The sequence below is a fragment of the Chrysemys picta genome, chromosome 3, assembly GCF_011386835.1.
Source record: "Chrysemys picta bellii isolate R12L10 chromosome 3, ASM1138683v2, whole genome shotgun sequence".
NCBI classification, from domain to species: Eukaryota; Metazoa; Chordata; order Testudines; family Emydidae; genus Chrysemys; species Chrysemys picta.
This window is the reverse complement of record NC_088793.1, coordinates 166,912,183-166,935,739: the sequence shown is the minus strand read 5'-3', so window position 1 is coordinate 166,935,739 and position 23,557 is coordinate 166,912,183. Positions and strand designations below refer to the sequence as shown.

Below are 23,557 nucleotides of genomic sequence, written 5' to 3'. Positions count from 1 at the left end.
GCTGTCCCAAATGGGGTCAGGATTCTGCAGCTAAAGCCCTTTGTCACCACCGCTGATAGTTCAGACTGAAACATCTTGCTGGTGCTAAAACGTAATGAAGGGACACTGAGGTGTAATGAGCCAGACAGAATTCAAATAGATATGTTATGCTGATGATGACTAACTCACAAGTTATTGGTTCAGTACAGGAGTAACTGGCTGAAATTCTAAGGTCTGTATTTTACAGGAGGTCAGACTAAATGATCTAATGGTCCTTTTTGGCCTTAAAAATCTATGAAAGTCTGTCTATTTCAAGCCTCAGGATTGCAGACCTCCTGAACGTTATTTAAAGAAACACAATAGAATTAAGTCACATTTCTGTCTGAAACTTTTGCACCTACTAATGTTAAATGACTTATTTCTAGAACTGAAATGGATTAGAGGAAAAAAGTTTTATATTTTCCTGGTTTATATTTTACTGTGTGCATTGGAAAGCACTTTAGGTACTCTTTCACTGAGTCTCCTGTATCACCAATTTCTCTTTACACAGCAAGGAGGGAGAGAAATACACTTTTTTTTGTTTTTTTTTAAATATGATAGTAAAACTGCACTGTTGGCAGGAAGACTCAAAGACAGGTATAGAACCTGAAATTACTTTCTAATTTTTGTAACATTGACTCAGTTTCAAGTTGACAGCAGCCATCTAGCTTTGGAGAAATATCAAACTAACATTAAATTGGACAAGTAAAATATACTTCAGCCATTTATTAAACCTTGCTTCAAAAACTGGAACCTTTAAGTGGTGTCTGAGTCAATCCAATATCTTGAGCTAACTATGTCTAAAAAAGCCTGACACTTTGATGTTCAAAAGTAGCTCACCATTAAACTTGACCTTAAAGGGTGGGAGGAATTGAAACTTAACGTAGAGGGCAAACTAAAGTCAATAGGACAGTTTAATGTTCTGCTAAGTATCTTACACACGTGTAAGCAAACTCTGCTGATTTGTACTCTGTATTGCCAGCGGTTTCAGTGGGGCTGCATAACGAGCATAAACTCCCACAGAAATTCCATGGGTGTCCGTCCATCCGTCCCCTCCACAGCTTTGTGAGAGGTTACAGTTGTGAGGGGATAGGATGGTGAGGGTGAAATTCTGGTCCTCTTGAAGTGAATCCCTCTCATACTTTTAATGATACCTTCCACTTCTGGGAATAACTCCCACACCTAAACCCTTACTCATCTCTACTCCTCAGCTGATTATTCAGGGGTTTAGAAGTGTAAATGGGCAAATACCTGGCCAGATAATCTTCAGTGGGAATGTGAGAGCCCTTCTCCTTTCATGGCAGCTCTGCACAGCTTCTTACCCCAAGCACACAAAATCAATTTGGCTAACACTATGAAGACACAGAACGTAACTGAATCCCTTATTCTTATGTCGTCAAAGTGACACAGTCTGATCCTGACAAAAAGCTTGGCTCCAGGGGAATAGGAAAGGAATTGTTAGTATGAATCACTTGGTTTGTGATGTGACAGTCTCTTGTTTTCAGACTGAGGAGAATTGCATAATGTGGTTTAGGTCAACTAGTAATGTCTTTACCTAGGGCATCTGCTCAAGCATTTAATATGTATGTCCCCAAGCAACTGAACCCACTTGCCTGTCTTGAAAGAGCCAAATGTATTTCTAAAACAGGTTTTCTCCTACATGATCCCCAAATACTCTCTAGCCTCAGACGTCACAAAAAAATAAATTAAAAATTCTCCATAATAAATTATTCCAAAATCCTAGTATTCTAGCTCTCCTCCGTTCCCTACAGGAGTGCTGGTTCTCTTCCCAATAGTCTTATGTGGTGTGCTTTATGTTCTTTGCCCTCTTTTTCATGCTGGAAATTCTGCTGCAGATGTCACACGTCCAGTCTGAATTGTCTGGCCTCTTAATTATGCCTTGGTTAGTCCTCCTTGTATCTTCCCTCTCCCTAGAGATTGATTGCTATAAGTCACCTTTCAGCACTATACTGTTGTGCTATTTGGTGAATATTTGCACACCTATTCTATTGAATGCGGCAAAGATATTTGCAAGAATTTAGATTGTGATGTGCTTCCTGAATCACGGGGCAAATAAAACTTTTTCAGAAATGCCTAAGTGAGACTATAGGTAAAATTTTCAAGTGTCACCTTTTGAAAAATGGTACTTAAGAGCCTAAATCACTTATGCTTTTTTTAAAGCGTGACCCATAATTGTGCTGGCAATGATGTGTTTCAGATGCACATCCCCTCTTAAGACTCTACTTATTGCGACTGTTGGAACTAGTGTCCATTTTCCTGTTAATGTTCGTGTCAGATTCTTCTGGCTGGTTAAATTAATTTGTTTCCATATGAAAGTTTTGAATTGTTGAACCTAGGATTAAATATCTTATCTATCCTGTTCTGTATTTGGGAATTTAATTGTGTGATACAATTTTGCTTTGGAAACAAGCATTCCCCAACCAGGAATTTGCCATGAGAATCCATTAGAAACCCACACGTGCCACCATGTTCAGAGGTCCCTTTGTTGCAGTCACATGCACTCTGAGGTCTCTTCCAAAAGTGTCTGATCTTTCAATATTTCTCAAGGTCAAGTCTTAAAAAGACTCGTAGATTCCACTGCTTTGGCACTAGGTCGGAAGCAGAGCTTGGGAGTCTGTCTGTCCCCAGGTCCATTGTGCTCAAGGCATTTTAATGCTGACTTGAGCACTTGTCGATATGAGAGGTAAATTGTCAGCCTCTAATTCTTTTCAATCTCTGTTAGTAAAATAAACAAATGACTTCTTACCCCAGTGTAGCATTTTTGTGCATCATGCAGAAAACTATTGCTCATTGACCTCCTTTGGATTTCTTTGACTTTCCAGCCTGCAAGATAGACCAAATGTCAGATTTTGGGCATATAAGGTATTATGTTACTCAGTAATCTCTTTCATGGGTTTGGAATAGCCATAGAGTGGCTTTGACCATAACCAGTGCTCTGTTTGGACAGTGGAAAAAGCCAGAGATCATAGAAAAAAGTGAGCGAATAAAGCCAGTCCCAAGGATGGGAGGGAGCACATCTCCATGGTTTATTTTAAAGTAGTTTGTCTAAAGGGATGCTGAAGGGGAATAGACCCAAAGTTCACTTGGGGGATTTTTTTTCTTTGAAAAAGGGGAGGTGGGGTGAGGAGTAATGCCAGTAGCTTTCTAGCAATGAGCTCTACAATACTAAAGCAGCATGAACCTAGGAAGATGAAACCAAAATTCTGCTTGGGAACTACATTTCATTTCTCAACTTCCAACTGGTTGTTTTTAAACAGAACAAAAATCTCTTAAAATTATGTAAACTTTTTTTTGTTTGTTTTTTCAGGTTAAGGAAACAACTCTCAGTTTGAGGCCATGAATAGATTACTATAGAAAGATCCTGTTATCCCAAGCTTCCGCGGATATTCATAGATTTTGAAGGCCAGAAGGGACCATTATGATCATCTAATCTGACCACCTGCATAACACAAGACCCAATAATTTCTGCATCAAACCCATAACTTCTGCTTGAGCTGTAGTACCTCTTCTAGAAAGATATACAGTCTTGATGTAAAGACTGCAAGTGATGGAGAATTCACCACATCCCTAGGTAAGTTGTTCGCATGGGTAATTACCTTTGCAGTTAAAAAATCTGTATCTTATTTGTAGTCTAAAATTGTCTGACTTCAGCTTCCAGCCACTCAATCTCATTCTGCCTTTTCCTAGTAGGTTGAAGAACTGTCTACTGTCAGAAAATCTCTTCCTTATGTAGGTATTTGTAGACAGTGATCAAATCACCTCTTCACCTTCTCTTTGAACTAAATAGTTTGAGGGTATTTCAGTATTTAGCAGTTTCAAGGCCTAAGTGAAGTACCTGAGGGCCCACCCCTTTCCCCCTGCCATAATACCACAGCTGGGTGCCACTGGTGTAAATGAGAAGGAGTTGCTGGCAGGTCTCCTGGGGGGTCCTACAGCTTGGGAATTGCTTCCTCTATGTTGGTCTGAAAAAGTGCAGGAGGTGAATAGTTAGATAGTGAAGCTTTAGCTATCCAGTTGCCTAGATTTTTGGTTTGGATCACAGAGCATATAGCTGCTGTCTAGTTGCATGGGAGGTCTAGTTGCATGGGAGGTCTATTGCCCATGTCTTTAATGCTGAGGCTGCTCAGAGCACAGGGGTAAGTATGCCCCTTAATTTGTATATATCTAAATAAGTAAAAGCCAAATTGACCTACCAGAATATAGAATTCTTCTGTTGCAATACCTATGCCTACACAACAAGACATTCCTGTTATTCGTGGCTCTGAGCCTCCCAATTGTTTCATCATTGCAACAAAATCTCACTTCAGTTTATTTTTCTATTACTGTTCTTGCAGAAGGTATTTTAACTTGCATCTATAAAATCATTTAATAGTAATCAAATAAACCCACCCTTCCCTGTAGTACTATAGACCAGGCTCATACTGTACGTTACAGCAATAACAAAGTAGGCCAGGAGGCCTTGCTGTATTGACATGAGTTTAGCAAATACTGTCACACCACATTCTTGAATTATTCAGTGTCACCATTATTTTCTCTGTCACCAACTTATTTGGATATACTGAGGGAAGAGGGGGAGAGTGTTTACCGAGTGTGATTATGAAATCCAATGGAGTCCAGAAAACACCATGTGACAGATAAAAAATAAAACAAGCCTTGATTTGCGTGAGCAGGCTCTGCATTTTGCTGTAGGTGCACTTGTTGTGTGTCAGCATTGGTGGGTAGGTAACTAAGCTTCTGATGATGCAACTTTTCTAACTTTAAGTGCAATCATTTTAAGACAGGAGTAATGAAGCAATTGGGGGGTAACTGGCATTCGTGTGAAGTAGACAAGAAAGATGCCTGGGCATACAAGAATCAAACTAAAGTCAACAACAAACTCTATGCGAGACACAGGTAAGAAAGTAGATAATAAAATTCCCTTTCAGATACTTATTCCAGGGAAGCTGCATTGGTTAGCAGTAAGAGCAAGGGAGGCATGAGGTCTAGGTACTATTCCTGTATCTGACTCTGATTCCTGTGCTTTGGCTTCCCCATCTATGAAATGGCAATAATGGTTATTCACCTAAGTAATGTGGCTTGAGATTGTTAGGTGAAAGGTACTATGTAAGTGCAAAGTATCAAAGTACAATTCAGAGGAACAAGGCATTAGGAAAACTTCCTCTTAACCGAAAAGGAATTTGCTAAGACGTGACAATTAGTCCCTGACAGACTCTGGAGCAGTACCCAGGAGCAATCATGGAAACACTATTGTATATCAGAAAGGAAATAGTAGCAATAAAAATGGCTTGATGTTGTATAGCACAGGCTTGGGCGGTTAAATGTTAAGTATCATGCCTAGGCCATAGCTGTTTGCAATGTTGTAGCCGTGTTGGCCCCAAGATATTAGAGCAGGGGTGGGCAAACTACGGCCCACGGGATTGCCCCCCCGTGGTGCCGCGGACCCCGCGCCACTGTCAGAAGCGGCTGACACCAATTCCCTGCGGCCCCCTGGGGGGGGGGGCGCAGAGGGCTCCGTGTGTTGCCCTTGCCTCCAGGCACTACCCCCTGCAGCTCCCATTGGCCAGGAACGGTGAACCGTGGCCAGTGGGAGCTTTGGGGAAGGTACCTGGAGGCGCGGCAAGGGCAGCGCATGCGGAGCTCTCTGCCCCACTTCCCCCAGGGGCCGCAGCGCTTCCTGGAGCGGCGCAGCATGGGGCCAGGGCAGGCGTGCAGGGAGCCTGCTCTGGCCCCGGTACGCGCTGCTGCCACTCCGGAGCCTCTTTAGGTAAGCGGTGCCGGGCCGGAGCCCGAACCCCTCTTGCACCCCGCCCCCCAACTCCCTGTCCTAAGCCCTCTGCCTGCACCTCACACCCTTCCTGCACCCCACTCCCTGCCCTGAGCCCCTTCCTGCACCCCAATCCTCTGCCCTGAGCTCCCTGTTGCACCCTGCACCCCTGTGCACCCCAATCCTCTGCCCTGAGCCCCTTCGTACACCCCTGTGCACCCAAACCCCTGCCCTGAGCCCCCTGCTGCACCCCACACCCCTCCTACACCCCAACCCCCTGCCCTGAGCCCCCCCTGCACTCCTGCACCGCAACCCCCTTCCAAGCCTCCTCATATGCCCCGCACCCCTCCTCTGCCCCAATTCCTTGCCCTGAGCCCCTTCCTGCACACCGTACCCCCTCCCACACCCCAACCCCCTGCCCCGGCCCTGCATACAATTTTCCCACCCAGATGTGACCCTTGGCCCCAAAAGTTTGCCCACCCCTCTATTAGAGAGACAAGGTGGGTGAAGTAATGTCTTTTATTGGACCAACTTCTGTTGGTGAGAGAGAGAAGCTTTCAAGCTCCACAGAGCTCTTCTTCAGATTATAGTGACTAATATTTGCACCTTGTGGCAGTGACCTTTTCTTACTCCTTGGGCCAAGAAGGGCCTCTCTCACTTTTGGATTTATGTAAATGATATTACACTCTGTCCTATCATGTGCATTCCTGCAGCAGCTAAGCACTCGCTGTCTTGCTACCACATTTCCATTCCTGATATCTTTGTACTTGAATTTTCTTAGGGGTGGGGAGATGAGGCGTTCATTTGAAAAGCACTCTTGTGAGGTTAGTGCTTGTCAGAAGAGCGTGCTTGACAGGCCTGGATCCTGGAGCTCTGCTTAGCCATAGTACAGATACCCCAGGGGCAAAAGCTTCCCCAAACTACCCTTATGTGAAGAGACCATTTCTAGAGCAAAGGGGTCTAGTATTCAGGCTTACTCATTCCCTGGCAACAAAGCTGGTACTTGATCAGTTGTGGCACCGTGACTGGTTTGTTTTTTGTGAGGTGGACGCATGGCACCTTAGGCTAGGTCCTAGCCTAAGACCAATCTCACTTCACGTACCTCCTGTGGCCAGCAGATGGTCACTTGTCCCAGTCTCCTTGGGGCACCTAGTTTCCTGACATGTTCAGATTTTAAACAAGGTTTTCAAAAGAGCACTACCCAGTATCAGCCCCTACGGCTTTGCTGCCATGCTGAAATGCTTCTTTATTACACTTTCTAACTGGGCCAAGTTTATGATAAGTTCAAATTCAATCAAGTTTACAACTACTACATTTACATTTCATAATATACTAGAGCTCCTTCCCTGTGTATAAATAAGAGCAAGGTCTTACAACACAGAAATTCCCCAGTATATACTTTAGACAAGTGTGGCTCAGAATTAGCAATGAAAATTATTGCAGGTCCTGGAGGCAAAATTATGCTAGCGAGAAGACACAATGCAAGCAAGATTTAGGTGGAGACTTGACTGTATTCTCTAAGGCCCTATTCAGCAGAAATGATACATACTCTGCCCCATTGCTGCGTATCAGCATAACGTAGGTGTGTGGGAAGTACCAGAACATGTTCCCACACCCTTTCAACCCTTTCATCGGAAAGTCTGGCCACTTATGCGTATTCTATTGAATAATTAAAGTGATGGAGACTGTGAGAGCGCATCCTTTCACATACACATACGGCAAAATGTAGCCTTCTGCAGAACAAAATGCAGCCTCTGCTGCCCACAAAACTTCATTTTTCCAGTAACTCTATCTAAAAACTGGATTAGTAGTAGATTATCCTTGTGATAAGTAGGGCATAGACTTGAAGGCTTGCTGTTCCAGGCCAGGACCCCAACTCTTAGTAATCAGATGTTGCTCTCATCGACAATATGTTCTTTGAGATTGATCCAAGGCCCTTTACAAGCTGTGTGTGTATAAATTATATAAAAGAAATGGTTCACTCACTACTGAAGGGCGACTACTTCGGGATTGAAACGTAGCTACTGCTTAATAGCATAAGGTAACATCACACACTCATTTCTGTAGCAACCTCCACTCATATCCATACGTTATAGTGGTATCGCCAGGCTTTGAACTTCTGGCCTGTTTGCTAAATAATTGCTTTATAATGCTGCTAGTGATCTCTCATTTGTAGAAAATCCTGCTGCCAGATCACCCCCCAGTTGTTTCAATATTCAACGACACTGAGGGGCCAAAAATCATTCCTATAGTAGAGAGGTTCATTCAGTGTTACAGTGACCAGGTCCATGAACCATCGTGCCACTATGGTTTGTAAACTAATTGACGCAAGCCTCTGCTTTCTAAATAGTAAGCAACCAGCTGAAAGCTCATGACACAGATTGTGCAACGGGCAGAAGCAAAGACAAAAAAAAGGTGTAGATGTTGATTCTGTCTGAGGAATGTCCTTGATTGAATGGGCTTTAAGTGAACACAAGATCAGAAAACAGATCATTTTGCTCTTAGCTACACAAAGTCACTTTTTTAAAAACTCCCAAGTTATTTAGTAACTTAAGTCTTATTGATTTTTTTTTTGTAATGAAACTTTGGCTCTTAACTCACTTTTGAAAATGTTGCCTCTAATCAACACTAAAGTTGTAAGCTTGGGGACAACCATAAGGATACAGAAGCTGCAAGTGCCTCTGTGCAGATCTGCTGCAGGCACAAGAAACATGCATGTTTTCATGTCCAGGCAACTTCCTGCTGTCACACACGACTGGAGAGCATTCCCCTTGTACGTTAGCTCTTGTCCGGCGCCTTGTACATAATGTGTGTGGGGGGAGGGGGGGCAATTTTCTGTCCAGGGATAGAAGATGAGACTCAGCCTTCTGCTCTGCTGTGAGTTGTTGCCCAAGCCTGCTGTGTGAATTCCATAAACAAAGGGCCAGATTCTCAGCTGTTGTAAATCAGCATATCTCCACTGGTCATGGGAGTAACACCAGTTTACACCAGTTGAGGATCTGGCCCACTGCATACAAAGTTTGGATTCTAAATTCCATCACTGGCTGCAGTGCCACGAGCCACAATCTATTTAATTCCAATCTATTTGAATAGAGCTCTTAAAGATTACCTCCTATCTCCTTTAAAGAAGTAAAAACCATTTTTAGATAGTCCTTCCAAACTATGGCATTTGTTCAAAATACATAATAAAGCTTAAACCACCGTAAAAATACTTACAATGCTAATATAGGCTAGCAATCTAAGAGCTGTCAAGAGATGAAGCTTTTCCATCCAATCACACCATGACCATGTTTGTTTGTTTTGCATATTTTTGTTTTCAAATAGGTTCAGAGTTCAGTGCAATGAATTGTCATTTCAGATTTTTAGTAAGACCAAACACCACCAGATGGCAGTTCTTAGTTTAAATTAAGCTGTGCCTTCATGCTCCATTGCAGTCACCTGTCTTATTTGCTAAGCCTCTGGCCTATGCAACCTTACCATAACTGAACCGTGGAAACTTTTTTCACAGTAGTAAATTATCTGTTTTTATTTATCTTGTTTTCTCAATAAAAATACAAATCTCACTTCAGCAGATCTGCAGGAAGCAAAAGGCTAGTGTCTTCAGATAAAAACATCTGCAATTTTTCTGGGTTATTTTAAAGGTAAAAGCTATTAAACTCTGATGCAATAGTGGAACAGCACACAGATTACATGCATGAAAGCATTTGCTTCTCTCTCATTTTGATTTATCTTCGCCCTGCATTTTGCTAATTTTTCATCACTGCAGTTGTTGGTTTGCAAATCAAACATTTGTCTGTGAGACTGTGACATTTCTCCCATGGAGAAATGATACCTTAGCGGTGTCTCTTTCAAACATATGTGAAGTACTGCCGTATAATTTGGATGCTTCCACAATTACTATTTACTAGATTCATACATAAAACAAAGAACAAATAGACTGGTAATTTGCAATCACTTCACTTTTCATCTGAGAATCTCAAAGTTCTTTACTAAGGTGGGAAGGATTAGCTACATGTTACAGAGGGAGGAAGTGAGGCACAGCGATGACGGCAGTGCTGTGTAAACACAATAGATTAGTCCAGAGTTGAAGATGAATTTCCCTGTCTTTTCTTTGTTTGATTTAAAGCTCAAACCTTTTGTAGCACATCATTAGCACAAAAGAGAACTGGTGCCAACATAGTTTGAATGCCTTTTATGGTACTGTATGTGACTCTCTTTATTTATACCACCTTTGCTGCACAAGCTTTGAGATTCTATCAACAGAGTTCACATTTTTCACGGCAAAAAGCTTCACCTTTGTTCTTTCTTGCCAGTATGCCTCTGCTTAAATTGAGCCCAGCTTTTAAATGACAACTGGGGAGGGAGGGGGAGGATATTTCTCTTTGTGTTAAAGAGAATCATTTCAAAAGGTTTACTTGTTCCAAAGTGCATCAGAGGCATGTTGGGAAACTCAATGGAAAGGGAAAAAACCCATGTGAACAAAAGGCACAGTTTAATATTTCAAACTCTATCTCATGTCAGCTGCAGTTCTGCTTTATCTGTGAGCCGTGAGATAATCACACTGCAGGCAGCTAAATAGGAAGTGCAGTTCCGTGGTATCGCAAACCCCACCTTGAAATAGAAAGACTTCAACGCCTACCAAAAACTGTGTGTTAAATTAGGTCTGATGTAACACAATTTTTCCCCTCATGATTTTCCTCCAGGCTCTATTTGTCTATTACATTTCTCTCCCACTCACTCACAAAGCAGGAGGCCAGGGCCCATATTTGCATTTATGGTAGATATTCTTCCTCGTTAGCCTGCCTGCTGGTGAGTAATTAAATTAACTAGTTCAAGGCAATATGTGTTGCACTCCTTTAAATCCTGCTGGTCTCTCACCTTCAGGAGCTATGGAGAGGATGGTTGTGTAGATAAGGTACAGGTATGAAAGCCAGGAGCTCTAGGTGCTATTCCTGGCTCTAGCAAATGCTTAACTGTGTGACCTTCAGCAACGTAGTTAATTTCTCTATACCTGTTTCCCCATCTGTAAAATGACGATCATGCTGTCCTACTTAACCAGCACGTCATGGAACCCAATATTTGTAAAGTGCTTTAAGATCTTTGTATAGGAGGAGCTATAAATGTGCAATTATTCTATGTGGGTAGATAGTGTGACATCCAAAGGACTGAGGCAAAATCACATTATCTAAAAATCCAACAAACTGTCAGCGCCTGCCTCCCTTAGAGCTGGGGATGCCAAAAGAACACCGTTTCAATTCCCATTCCCCCAGCCTGCACCCCAGCTAATAGAGAGGGGTAGGTCATTACAATGGATCCCTTCATACTTAGATTGATTTCAGTTGATATGTGATATTTTAAGATCGTAAAAAGGAGATTAATTTACAGTATAATTTCTTCATGGTGAAGATATGCATTTTTTGGTTGTTAAATTGTCCAGCAGAATCTTATGGTCAAAATGCCAACTCTGCCTAGTCAGTGGATAGGTGCCGTGTTTTACTATATTCCATAGGAAAGCTAACTTCTGGAGCTACGACAGAATTCCCTGCTCTTTGGCCCATTTAGATAGAAGAACACTGCTGAGAGGATCCTCTTGTCTGTGATAGCAGGGTCAATTTCCCCAAGCTGCTCCTCTTAGGTCTTCACCATACAGCTGTGTGCTGTGCCTCTAACTGCTTAGAGGCATAACTGGCTAACACCACAATTTGTGTCCGCATGATGCGTTGATAACAGGTGAATCTGAACCGTGTCCCAGCCCTGCTAGCTGCCCTCCTAGCATTGTATGACTCCTCTCTGGCATTGTATGACTGCAGGAAGCGGCTAGGTGATTCTGCTGTATGGCTAGGGAATCCCCAGCCATGCCACTGTTACCAGCAAATCTTGTCCTTCTCTAACTGTGCCGCCTTTGCCTCTCTTCAGCACAAAGTTTCATACAAGCAGGCCAAGCACGTTTAATGGCAGAGCTACTTTTGCCAGCTGAAAACAGAGTTCATTCATCTGAGCACTGCTTGCTCTCCAACACACTTCCTGCTGGTTGCCAGGCAACAGTATTAGTACTGTTGTGCTTGGATGTTATGCAACCTTTGCTGTTCTGCTTTTTTTTTTATTAAGAGAATCTACATATTCCCAAAATAGGATGTTTCCCTCCTCCCCCCCCACATCCCGGAAAAACATGGAAATGTGTTTTTTTAAAAGCCAACACAGTGAGCAATTGCATTTTATTAAATGCATCAGATTTTAAAAAAACCCTCAAACATAAATAAGCCTCTTCCTGGAATTGCTTTGCAGAAACCTGCACCCTAAATGGTACTCTACATTCATGTTGTCAGCGCCCACAGTAAGAGGTTCTCACAGTAACATTTCCTCTCTCCTCTTGCACTGCCTGGATGTTGTTCACATTATACATTTGCAAATAATGTATTTGCTTAAAAAGCAACACAGGAATAGAAACTGCAACATTTGGACAATATGATTTATTTACAGTGATGCCCACTACATGCTTTCCAAACAAGGAGGCTGGTTGCTGCTCCCAGGAACTTACTTTCTCAGAATAGACAGACAAACAGACAGAGATTTGAGAATGGACACACCACCAAGCAACTTAGATACAAGTCTACTCAAGTATCAGAGGGGTAGCCGTGTTAGTCTGAATCTGTAAAAAGCAACAGAGGGTCCTGTGGCACCTTTGAGACTAACAGAAGTATTGGGAGCATAAGCTTTCGTGGGTAAGAACCTCACTTCTTCAGATGCAAGTAATGGAAATCTCTAGAGGCAGGTCTCCCTGTAAGCAGCACAGCAGAAGTGGGTCCTGAAAGGAGGATTCTCATAAGTCTTTCTTTATTGCTTGACCTGCATTAAGTTTAGATCAAGCAAGATATAACATTACAAAACCTTCTAACTTATTCTTATGGATTGGATGTTATAGGTGTTGGAGAGAAAGAAAAACTACAGCACTGATAGGCTGGAAACGTCAAATGAAATTGCACTGAAGAAATGGGAGTTTAGGGCTAAATCCTATCCCTCCATTTATGGGTGCAGAGGCCCTTGAAAGTGAAACCAGTACAGTTCTGCACTGCAGATAGGCGGAGGTAGGGGAGTAAGGGAGTCACATGGGGGATACTTGGGAGTAAAGCCAAATGCCTTGTGTAGACCTGCATGACACTCATATATTTGGCAGTCCTGTCACACCTGCCTGCACTCAGATCAGAGGGCATAAGGGAGAGAGATCCTCCCCCTCAGAACACCTTTTGGCCTACAGGAAGATGCACTGGGCTGGGATCCAGCAGACAATCATTACTGCTAACTGACTCATACCCATACTCCAAGAGGTGGGCAGACAAATATCATTCTTCCCATTTTACAAATAAGGCAAGAGAGCTTGCACAAGGTCACTTCAGTCACAGCTGGGAATAGAATTGAGCTCTCCAATATGACAGAGCCAAGTCTCATTCACTCAATCACTGCCCTTCAGACTCAAATCTATGGACTTGGCTATCTTATCTCTAACCAGTGATATAATGACTAGACTACACTCTACACTCACAGTCAGGAACAGAACCCAGGAATCCTGGTGCCCAACATTCCACCCGTCTCAGAAATTATTGTGCAGCCCTGTGGCAAAATGCCTTATTCCCCTTTAGAAGGTGGTCCACTCAGAGAAGAACAGTCTAATTCTGCTACAAGTTGTTTCTTTAGCTCAAGTGCATCCGGTCTGTGCCATGCATCTAAAGCTGATCCCTGTGGGGGAAAGTAGCATGTAATCATGTAACTAGAGGCTATGAGATAATACACAGAAAGAGGCAGAATTATGGTTTCACAGGCAACCATAATCGTGGCATTTCCTCACTTCTCAGCACATGACATTGTAACTTTAATATTATTTTAACTAGTTTTATTTTTAACTATAGCATATATTACATATAAAAATGTCAAAGGAACATTAAAATGTAACTACTACCCAACCTCTATTCTAGAACTCTTATTCCATTTTTGACCCTGTTGTTAATGGAACGTATCTTTATTTTGGTTCTGAAATATAAAAGGGGTGCTGGGTTCTATGATTTAGGAGTAAATCCATTGTCCAACCTAAGTAACTTAGCTGCTTTACTAGGGGTGGGGGTGGGGAGATGGGCGAGGAGTAATCCTCTCCCAAGCATAGCTGCTGAGCTTTGTGCAGCTGTGTCACGTTTTATGCAAATTAATGACGTTACTTGTAAATTTGCCACCTCACCACTGCACCTCAACTCTGATCTGCTAGGATTAGCTCTAAGGATGAGGACAGTTTAGTCTCTAGATCCACTTATTCCTGATGTACCGGTTGAGACTATCAGTAAAGGTACCTGTTGTCTCATTAGGAAGCGTGCACTGTGGAACAATGCACTAGCTTTTTCCATTCAGTTTCCACAGTTGGAGACAATTGCCTGGGTTCAAAATCCTGACTGTGTTTACACGTGAAAATGAGTTGGATAGCCTCATCCTAGTCCTGATTTGTGCACCTCAGAAAAATCCATGCTGCGATTAGCAGTCTTTGCTTAAGTGAAGCCTGGGACTGGCTAGTAATGTTGTGGCCAATCAATAGCAAGGTGCATTGACAGAGGTAAGTGAAGGAAGCTTACACAGTTCCTTCCTAAACTATTCCTCATTCAACACTTTATTGCTTTACTTTTATCAGCACTAAGTGTACACATGTTGAAAATCATTTAGAGATTGCATAAACCAGCCCGTGTTCTGCTTGAGAACTCCTCAGATTTGTCAGACTGTGCGTAGGTGAATTTTTTTTAAGAGTAATGTACTGGGCTTTTTTTTCCGGATATAAAACAAAATTTCTCAAGCACACTAGCTCATATTTCTTACAGAGAAGCATCTCTTTCTTCAGCTTTATGTGCACTCTTTACTCATAGTAGGAAAGAGCTTTTTTTAAGACTATAGGGTGGGAACACTTAATTAGCGAAAGCACAATGTTGGAGGCTGATCAATTTGAAAACTTGGAGCCGTTCATTGTATGAACAGAGAGCTACTGTAGGTTCAATCTATAGAAGAAGATTTAAGACCCTTCAGAAAATCAAATAATATACATTTGAAGGATTGTTTACTGAATCACAGCTGTTTTAAGGCTCTTCCTATGTGCCCTATTAAATTATTACTCGCCATCAGCATGGGGGTACTGACTTCATCACAGCGGCAGACATACTCCCTCCCCTTAAGAAATTATATTCAAGGTTTGCTAAAGATCACTGAATATTATATATTGCCTCAATACATCAAGAAATCACATCACTCATTTATAATAAACCACTTATTTATTTTAACACCAGTCAATAAACTTCTAGACATACCTGTAAAGTTACCCAGTTCCTTTGATTTCATATTGATATAGCACATCTATTTGGGTTAAGCAAGGAATGCATGTATTGTATACGGCAGGGGTCAGCAACCTTTCAGAAGTGGTGTGCCAAGTCTTCATTTGTTCACTCTAATTTAAGGTTTTGCGTGCCAGTAATACATTTTAATGTTTTTAGAAGGTCTCTTTCTATAAGTCTATAATATATAACTAAACTATTGTTGTATGTAAAGTAAATAAGGTTTTTGAAATGTTTAAGAAGCTTCATTTAAAATTAAATTAAAATGCAGAGCCCCTCAGACGGGTGGCCAGGACCCGGGCAGTGAGTGCCACTGAAAATCAGCTCACGTGCCGAAGGCGGCATGCGTGCATAGGTTGCCTACCCCGATATACGTGAAAGATACTGTTAGGCTTCTATGTTCCCTCAATTTGTTTCTGGAACCCATTGCTGTTTTGAAATCTATATGCTGTTTGTTTTTATCCCACACTTCCCAAGTAACAATAGCATATGTTCAATGACAATGCAGTCTGATGGCTCTCTGCATACAGTACATTTTAACTATATCATCCAGAGATCTTTTCAAATGTTAAGGTACTAAAGCATGGTCTATACTAGAAAATTAGTTCAGTTTAACTATGTCGGTCAGTGTGTGAAAAAAATGAAACCTCTGCAATGTAGATAAGCCAATCTAAATCCCGATGTAGACAGCACTAGGTCAACAAAAGAATTCCTCCGTCAACCTAGCTACACTTCCTGGGGAGGTGGATTACCTACATGGACAGGAAACTCCCTCCTATCAGCTTAGGTAGTGTCTACACTGAAGCACTACAGCAGCAAAGCTGTGCCACTGTAGCATTTCAAGTGTGGACAAGCCCTAAGACTCATATCAGCCCTTGGGAGGTAGGCAAGTAGTGTTCTCCCCCTTCTTATATTTGGAGAAATTGATGCAAAGATAAGGCAAGTTGCCCAAGCATGTCCTTTACACAGCACTATTCCATCAGCATAAACGGACCTTTAATGAGTTGGGCAAAACCTCACGGAAGTGGGAGGGTGTAACTGTTGCTACCCTTCAAATAAGATAGCTGTAAGAAGTCATTAAGCTCATTTATAGAATTAGGTAGCTAAAACAATAGGAGTTTCCAGCCAAAACATAGGCAGATGCAACAACACAGAAATGAAGCCAGGTGAGCAGAGAGGATTTCACTGGCTATTATTTAGTGGAGGGGTGTGTGTGTGAGAGAGAGAAAGAAGCAGGCAGGCAACAAAAAGAATAGAGAAGCTTAAAGAAAGAACAGAAATCCAAGGACGTGGCCTGAATAAACATTGGGAACACAGTCCTGAGAAAAGACTAGAGAGAATGCATTTTTGGTCTCAGCACTGGCTGAAATAGCAAAACTGATACTTGCAAACAGTGACTCATAGTTGGCTTGCAGATTGTGAACAGTAAAGGGCAGGAGAGGGGAGTTGGGACTATTGGTGTAGCAGGAATGCCTTTCCCCACCCAAGACAGCATCACCACCCTCCAGACTAAGGGTGTCCCCCTGCAAGGATGAGGAAAAGTGGAGCCCTAATTGGAGAAGATGTCCACTGACATCACTCCACTCCAAAAAAGCAGTGGACGTTGATGACGGTCAATTTTTTATCAAAGAGGTCAACTGCAGCACCACGTGCACCGTTGTGGCTATCTCTTGTGCAGATGTGCTGACGGGGGAAAGGGGCTTCCTCCAACCTCTAACACACCTGCGACAGTTTGGCTCATCTCATTAGATAATCCAACGCAAATATCAATGTTGCATTGTTCGCTTCACTAAATCTGTCACACCCTTCCTTCCCCCTTTGTGGCATTCTTAGGTTACATTACTGTGTTTATATTAAAACATACCCAATGGAGTTGCTTGGAACAAGTCCCCATATTTGTGTAACACAGATATTATTGCTATTATCAGGAGCCAGTTATGTCTGCACACAAATCATTGGAATGTAAATACCAAGATATCAGTGTCCTGCATTGCAACAGCTCTCATTAACTACCCAGAGTAACATACTCTATCTGCTAGTCAGCTTCAGGGGTCGTTTTATGTATGTCTACACTGCAATAAAAGACCTGCAGCATGGCCGCAGCTAGCCCAGGTCAGCAGAGTAGGGTTTGCAGGGCTATAAAATTGCAGTGTAGACACTTGGGCTCTGAGACCCTCTCACCATCATGGGGTCTCAGAGCCCAGGCTGGAGCCCAAGCCCAAATGTCTATGCTGCAATTTTATAGCCCGCAACCTGAGCCTTGTGAGTGTGAGTCACCTTACCCCAGGACTGAGAATTGGTGCTGTGGGTTTTTTATTGCAGCGTAGTCATTCCCTGCAGGTATGTCTATGCAGCACTCTAAGCCTGGACTTTGACTCAGGTTTATGCCCAAGCCTCCCTTCCATCCACACAGCTATCAGTCAGACTTGGGGCAGGACCCCGGATCTTGCTAAGGGGGTGGGTAGAGCCCAAGTCCTGTTGTGATGCAGGTCAAAGCCCAGGCATGTAGACACAGCTCAAGTGGGAGTCACCAGATTCAGGTGTGGCGTCTCCCAACACTATTTCACAATCCCCTGGGGCTGTACTTCCCTGCCCTTCCATGTGTTGATGGGCTAAAACGACCCAAAACACTTCCAGACAACTCATGCAGGATGGACAGACTTGGGAGGTGTGGGTTTCCGATGCAGTGTGGACGCTCAAATGTGGGCTTGGAACCACTGAGTCTGCAGGTGTGGGTCTCACAGACCCAGACTATGCTGTAAAAAGAACAGGAGTACTTGTGGCACCTTAGAGACTAACAAATTTATTAGAGCATAAGCTTTCATGGACTACAGCCCACTTCTTCGGATGCTGTAGTCCACGAAAGCTTATGCTCTAATAAATTTGTTAGTCTCTAAGGTGCCACAAGTACTCCTGTTCCTTTTGCGGATACAGACTAACACGGCTGCTACTCTGAAGACTATGCTGTGTGTACTTACCCTTTAGGGGAGAGCTTTTTCTCCTTCAGAATGCTGTCTATCAGCACAAATACTAGTGACAAACATAGGAGATCCTGGGGACACCTCCCTAGAAAAATGCTTGATGAATCTCTTTGCTTTGCAGCATTAGATATTTTGTTCCCCAGCTCTTTTAAGTTAACTTCCTTGTAATACTTGAGAACTACTTCCTTTGGGTGGCTGATGTGAAACAAGACCCTGCACACTTCCAGGCTGCTGCAGAGGAAAAGGCAGATACAGCATCCCAGAGCTTTGCTATGTGATGATGGATTGGTCCGAACGGATTCCAGACAGCCTTGTGCTTTGGCAGCTCAGTTGTGCAGCATTTGGCCACGAGCGTGCCCATGTTATCAGGAACATGTGTGACTCAGCGGAAGATACAAATGCAATTGAAGTAACGGCAACATTTGCCAAGTTAGACTATTTGCGTCATAGTGGTATTCACACAAAATCCTCTGGGTATTACTGAAGAAATGTAAATCAACAGACATTGGACCAGACTAAAACATACTCTCCCCTCTCATGTTGTTGAAGGAAAGCTCTGGTAATTAGTAGATATTTTCTTGAGCTGGCTTTCGGTTAGCAAAGTAAGATTTTCTCCAAGTAATTTTTTTAGATGTTTTTGCAGCAGTTTTTAAAAGACCCCATCATTGTTTCAGTACCTCTATGAAGTGAACATCCCTGTTCTCTCTCTCTCTGTTGGGGCTTCCTTTTAAAGGATACAAACTTTGCTTCCCAGCAGAGCCCAGTTTAAACCAAAATAGGAGTGGCTTTACGGTTAGAAAACATGGAGTGGGGGCTGGATTCAGGAAGCTTCAAGAGTGACATGCAGTTCCATAATTTTCTATTATCAATTAAACAATTCTTAAATTATCCTTTTTTTTTTTAAATAAGGCTTATCTACTTTGAAATCTGGCAATTTTCTGTGCTTTCTAACAGTAGTTTGCATCATTATATTGTCAAGATGTGAACTTTCTAGTAGATTGTTAAAGAAAAGAAAAGAATAGTTAAGATATGTAGTTACTAGAATCTCTTCTATTCCACTGAATTTTCTTTAAAGCTGCTTGCAGTCCCTGTGAGCCCATGTTGTTGGTTGTAGCTTTGGAGGAGTACATCATACTAACCATCCTTCCAAAGAGGATGATGACAAGTATGTATTCTGACAAGCTCCATCTCCCTTCAATTTCCTGAGTGTAATGGTGATGTTCCCCAATTTCATTTTAAAAAGCTCTTCAGAGGTCAAAAGCCCTGCCCACCCTGGAAGCTGCAAGTTTTCAGAAACTGATGTCAGCTACAATTCTGCTGCATTATGAAGGAATATGCTTGAGAACTGCTTCAGACATCATAAAGCAGCAAAAAGGGTTCAACCATCTCATTCCCCCTTGCAAGTCATCTTTTCTGCACAGCAACTTTACACAACTGTTGAAGGAAGGAAGGAAGTGAAGAAAGTGGATTGTCTTACTCAGATATATCGTACCAACAACTCTCTTAGCTAGTAAGCGCCTGTCCTCATTATGGCTTGTAACAATGTTTGAAACAACTTTAAACACAGATCTGCTCTAATAGGATGTATGTCCATATATACAGCAGAATAACACTGTGTTTAGAACTATGTGGGGATAATTAGAGCATGATTTCCACTAGCACAATAATCTCTAATGCCATTTTATCCATGTTCTACAGTCAAGCTGTACTAAAAATGGCACTAGCCACAACCATATATGAAAAAAATCATCACCGTTGAACATGCCTGTAGTTAGCACAGTTCTACTTCTAGTAGGAACTAAATAGTTTTATCTACACTAGCCTTTTCTGGGATGTCTCCAACTATTACAGCTCCTCTGGTGGTAAATATGGGAGTGCGAGAGTAGATGGGCACAGGCAGCCAATGATGTTTTTTACCACTGCATCCTCTAGACCTTCTCTGAGCAGATCTAAAAGACAAAGTGGTAAAAACATCACTTTCCTTCCTACACTACCACTTCCACTGTTGTTACCACCAACACCAGTGGATTTGCACAGTTGGGAGATTTTTGAAGAAAGATTATCATCAACACAGTCACGGCAGATCTGCCTGAGTATAAAGCACTGCAGATTTACATGACAGAAAGTGAGTAGCGACTCTGTAGTATTAGAACATCTTGTTATTATTATATATTATAGGTAAATATTATGTGTTTTTAATGGATCTGCACAGCTGACCACAACACTTCAAGGAAGCCACTGTAACATCTCAGGTTGTTAATGCTTGGCTCTGAAACGCATTTCAAAATTGATCTGAAATATGCAACTCATCTCAACATTCTTATTTTTAAAACAAACATTGAAAAACATCCAAAGGAAACTCAAACACAAAATATAACAAACAATGGTAAGAGTCTGGCTTCAACTGACTGAAGCTAGGAAATGAATACAGGCTGCAACTCTGTACTGTACTCTTGCCATACCTAGGTGTGGCGTTGGTATGGTGCTCTTACAAGGGGATCTCCATTTTGAAGAGGGATTGTCTTCTACCAGGTGTGCTAAAATACTAAGTTAAACTGAATAGCATGAATCAAAAACATTAAGGAGACTCTCCGCCATAACTAGGAGTTTCCTCTCTTTATCCATTTAAGCCACACTTTAAATTTGGTTTCAGTATAGCTGATGTGTATGCAAACATCAGAGACATGAACAGAAAAGCATGTCATGTGTAGTTCCTTGACTGAGCCTCTGAATGGGAAGGAGCAGGATAGTACATAGCAAGACTGTTGCCTGAACTTGTCTTTATATCATAGACCAAATTCATCCATGACAAAAGCAAGCACAACTCCCACTGAAGAAAAAGGGAGATGTATTCGCCCTGTGAGACTAAATTCAGCCATGGCATATGTATCAGCTAAATGTATCAGGCAAACTTGCAGCCAAATCGGGGCTGCTCACTCAGGTGCTGCAGTGAGTCAGCTCTCGGGCATGCAGCCGCACCTATCCCCGAGCAGAACATGGGTCAAATGACCCAAGGGTCAGGTATTTCTGCAACCTCAGCAGAGCTGCAGATCAGTCTAAGCAACAGCGTTACCTGGTCAGGAACCCTCCTGCTGCTTCACAGTGCACCAGACTTCAGCGACTCCCAGCCTGCCCTTACTCCAGCTTTGTCACTGACCCACTCCAGCCTTGCCTCCTGATTCCCACCCTACCCCAAACCCTCAGACTCCGACTATCTGGTTTGGACCTTCATTGCATATCTGGACCCCGGCTTTGGTGTCAACTTGGCTTGTCTTTGGACTCTGACCACCTAGCTTCAACCTTCGGCCTGCTCTTGGACTCTGTCTACGGTTTTGATCCTGGTTTGTCTACAGACTCTGATCATGGTTTTGACCATGGCCTGCCCCGGATCTTGGCCCAGGTCCAATCTACACCAAGCTGTGACCCCCCCACTCCAACCTTAGGCCTGATTATCACAATCGGTGCTGACAAATACTTTAGTGGTTTTCTTCCGATTTAAAGTGCATTTTTGGTCAGAAAAGATGTTAAGAACAAGCCATTTAGTCATAATCAGCACATCTGCTCCCTGAGGAGAAGCATTTGGTGCCATTTTTTTTTTTTTTTTTTACAAGGAGAGACTATGGTAAACTGCACTTACAAGCTGGTTTTCAGACCAAGAGGGCACACACATCTCCAGAGCTTTCCCCAAAGTCTCTTTAGAAAGCAGTGCAGACATCATTCCATCAGAAGCTGAGAGGTGCACAACTAGTTATTTCCTCTAGACATATTTTTTCCATATGGAAATTCAGAATTTCACTGGAGGAATGGGTGTCTTGAGGTCCAAGCATCACGTTTAAAATACCTAAACTCCAAGAATTCACAGGTCCCTTCACTGGTATACGAAATGGAGTCCATGCAGTTTGACATGTGCAAGGCTTTCAGAAGTTCTGTCTGCTCTGTGTAGGTGTTTATAACCAACTTTTTGTAATGATGCAGTCCCAGGTCTATGTTCAAAAATGTATGTACATTTAAATATACAACTATAGCAACTACATATGTAAACAGGCAAATATAAAAATACCCATTTGTGCACACAAATCGGATGCTACACACACAAGTGTACAGCTGCAACACAAATGCATACAGTTTTTGCACATTGTCCTTGGGACATTTGTATTTAAAAGTTTGGCCCTTAAGACCTAATGGCACTTTTTGTAAGTAATGTAGACTCTGTAGCAAAAATTTTCCTCTCCTCAATACTGTGCAATTAATTTGCTACTCTCCTTCCCAAAGGTGGCTGCAGTTCAGTACTATATGTAGGTACTTAAAAACAACAAGGAGTCCAGTGGCACCTTAAAGACTAACAGATTTATTTGGGCATAAGCTTTCGTGGGTAAAAAACCTAACTGCAGCTGAAGTAGTGAGGTTTTTTACCCACGAAAGCTTATGCCCAAATAAGTCTGTTAGTCTTTAAGGTGCCACCGGACTCCTTGTTGTTTTTGTGGATACAGACGAACATGGCTACCCCCTGATACTTGACACCATGTATGTACTTAGTCTATTAAGTATTTTAGAATGAAAGACAAGATATAAAATATTATTTAGTGAGATTTTGTTAAATTGATTGCTTAACATTTTCACTAACAGATACGATTTTACCTGCACAAAAATTTCAAGATTCATGCCTCACTTAGTTGCCTGCTACAAGTTACAATGAACCATTTTCACACAAAAATGTTCTCGGTGTCATGGCATAAAATAAGCTGTTGCCTGCAAAAAAAATATTTTGTATTTAAATGACTTTTTGTTGTTGTGAAAAAATAGCCAAAAGTTCATGGTGAAACTACAAAGTATTTTACTGTTCATGAAATGCGAGAAATGTCACTTTTCCCTGAGCTTGTCAGCATTGCAGTCATTAAAGATGTCTTAAATCAAGAAGGAACTTCTGTCTAATAGTTTCTTTGAATAATGTGGATTAAACACTCATCATCTCTATAGTTAACAAGGTCTGAAAAGCCAGCATTAAGGAATGACCTTCATGCATTATTACCAACAGATTGTTGACATAATTCCTCAAGCCAACTGGATGCATTATACAACCTGAGGAAAAAAACAAAACAAGAATGTGTGCATCAAAAAAGCCAACCCCACCTTTAGGACCTCTATCATTTGATTAGCCATGGGAGAGTCGGTTAATAAATACTCCCTCCCTCTTTTGGAAATAAATGGGAAAAGTGAAAGATCAGTATATCCACCCTTTCCTGAAGTAGCACAGGGAAATGCTTCCAGGAAGTTTCTGCACATCCTTTCTATAGATGAGAAATAGGCAGATTTACCAAACCATGGGCTGTGCTCTACAGGATTATAATGAAAGTGGTCCAGGGGTGGCATACAAAAAAATAAAGCCTCCAGGCTGCCTTTATTTAACCACAGGAGCT

General features: G+C 42.1%; 1 protein-coding gene and 1 long non-coding RNA gene across 2 annotated transcripts in view; one reads left to right on the top strand and one right to left on the bottom strand.

Annotated features, from left to right (window-relative positions):
* Positions 1-23,557, bottom strand: part of LOC122174167 (uncharacterized) — a 70,400-nt gene that overhangs the window by 821 nt on the left and 46,022 nt on the right. The window contains exon 2 of the long non-coding RNA XR_010600219.1: positions 2,786-2,862. This is a non-coding gene — a long non-coding RNA (uncharacterized LOC122174167). The remainder of the gene's footprint in view (positions 1-2,785; positions 2,863-23,557) is intronic.
* The window catches only part of PPP2R5A (protein phosphatase 2 regulatory subunit B'alpha), a 174,683-nt gene continuing 155,902 nt past the window's right edge, over positions 4,777-23,557 (top strand). The window contains exon 1 of the mRNA XM_065590650.1: positions 4,777-4,932. Coding sequence (XP_065446722.1) covers positions 4,875-4,932 — 58 coding nt within the window. The 5' untranslated portion in view covers positions 4,777-4,874. The remainder of the gene's footprint in view (positions 4,933-23,557) is intronic.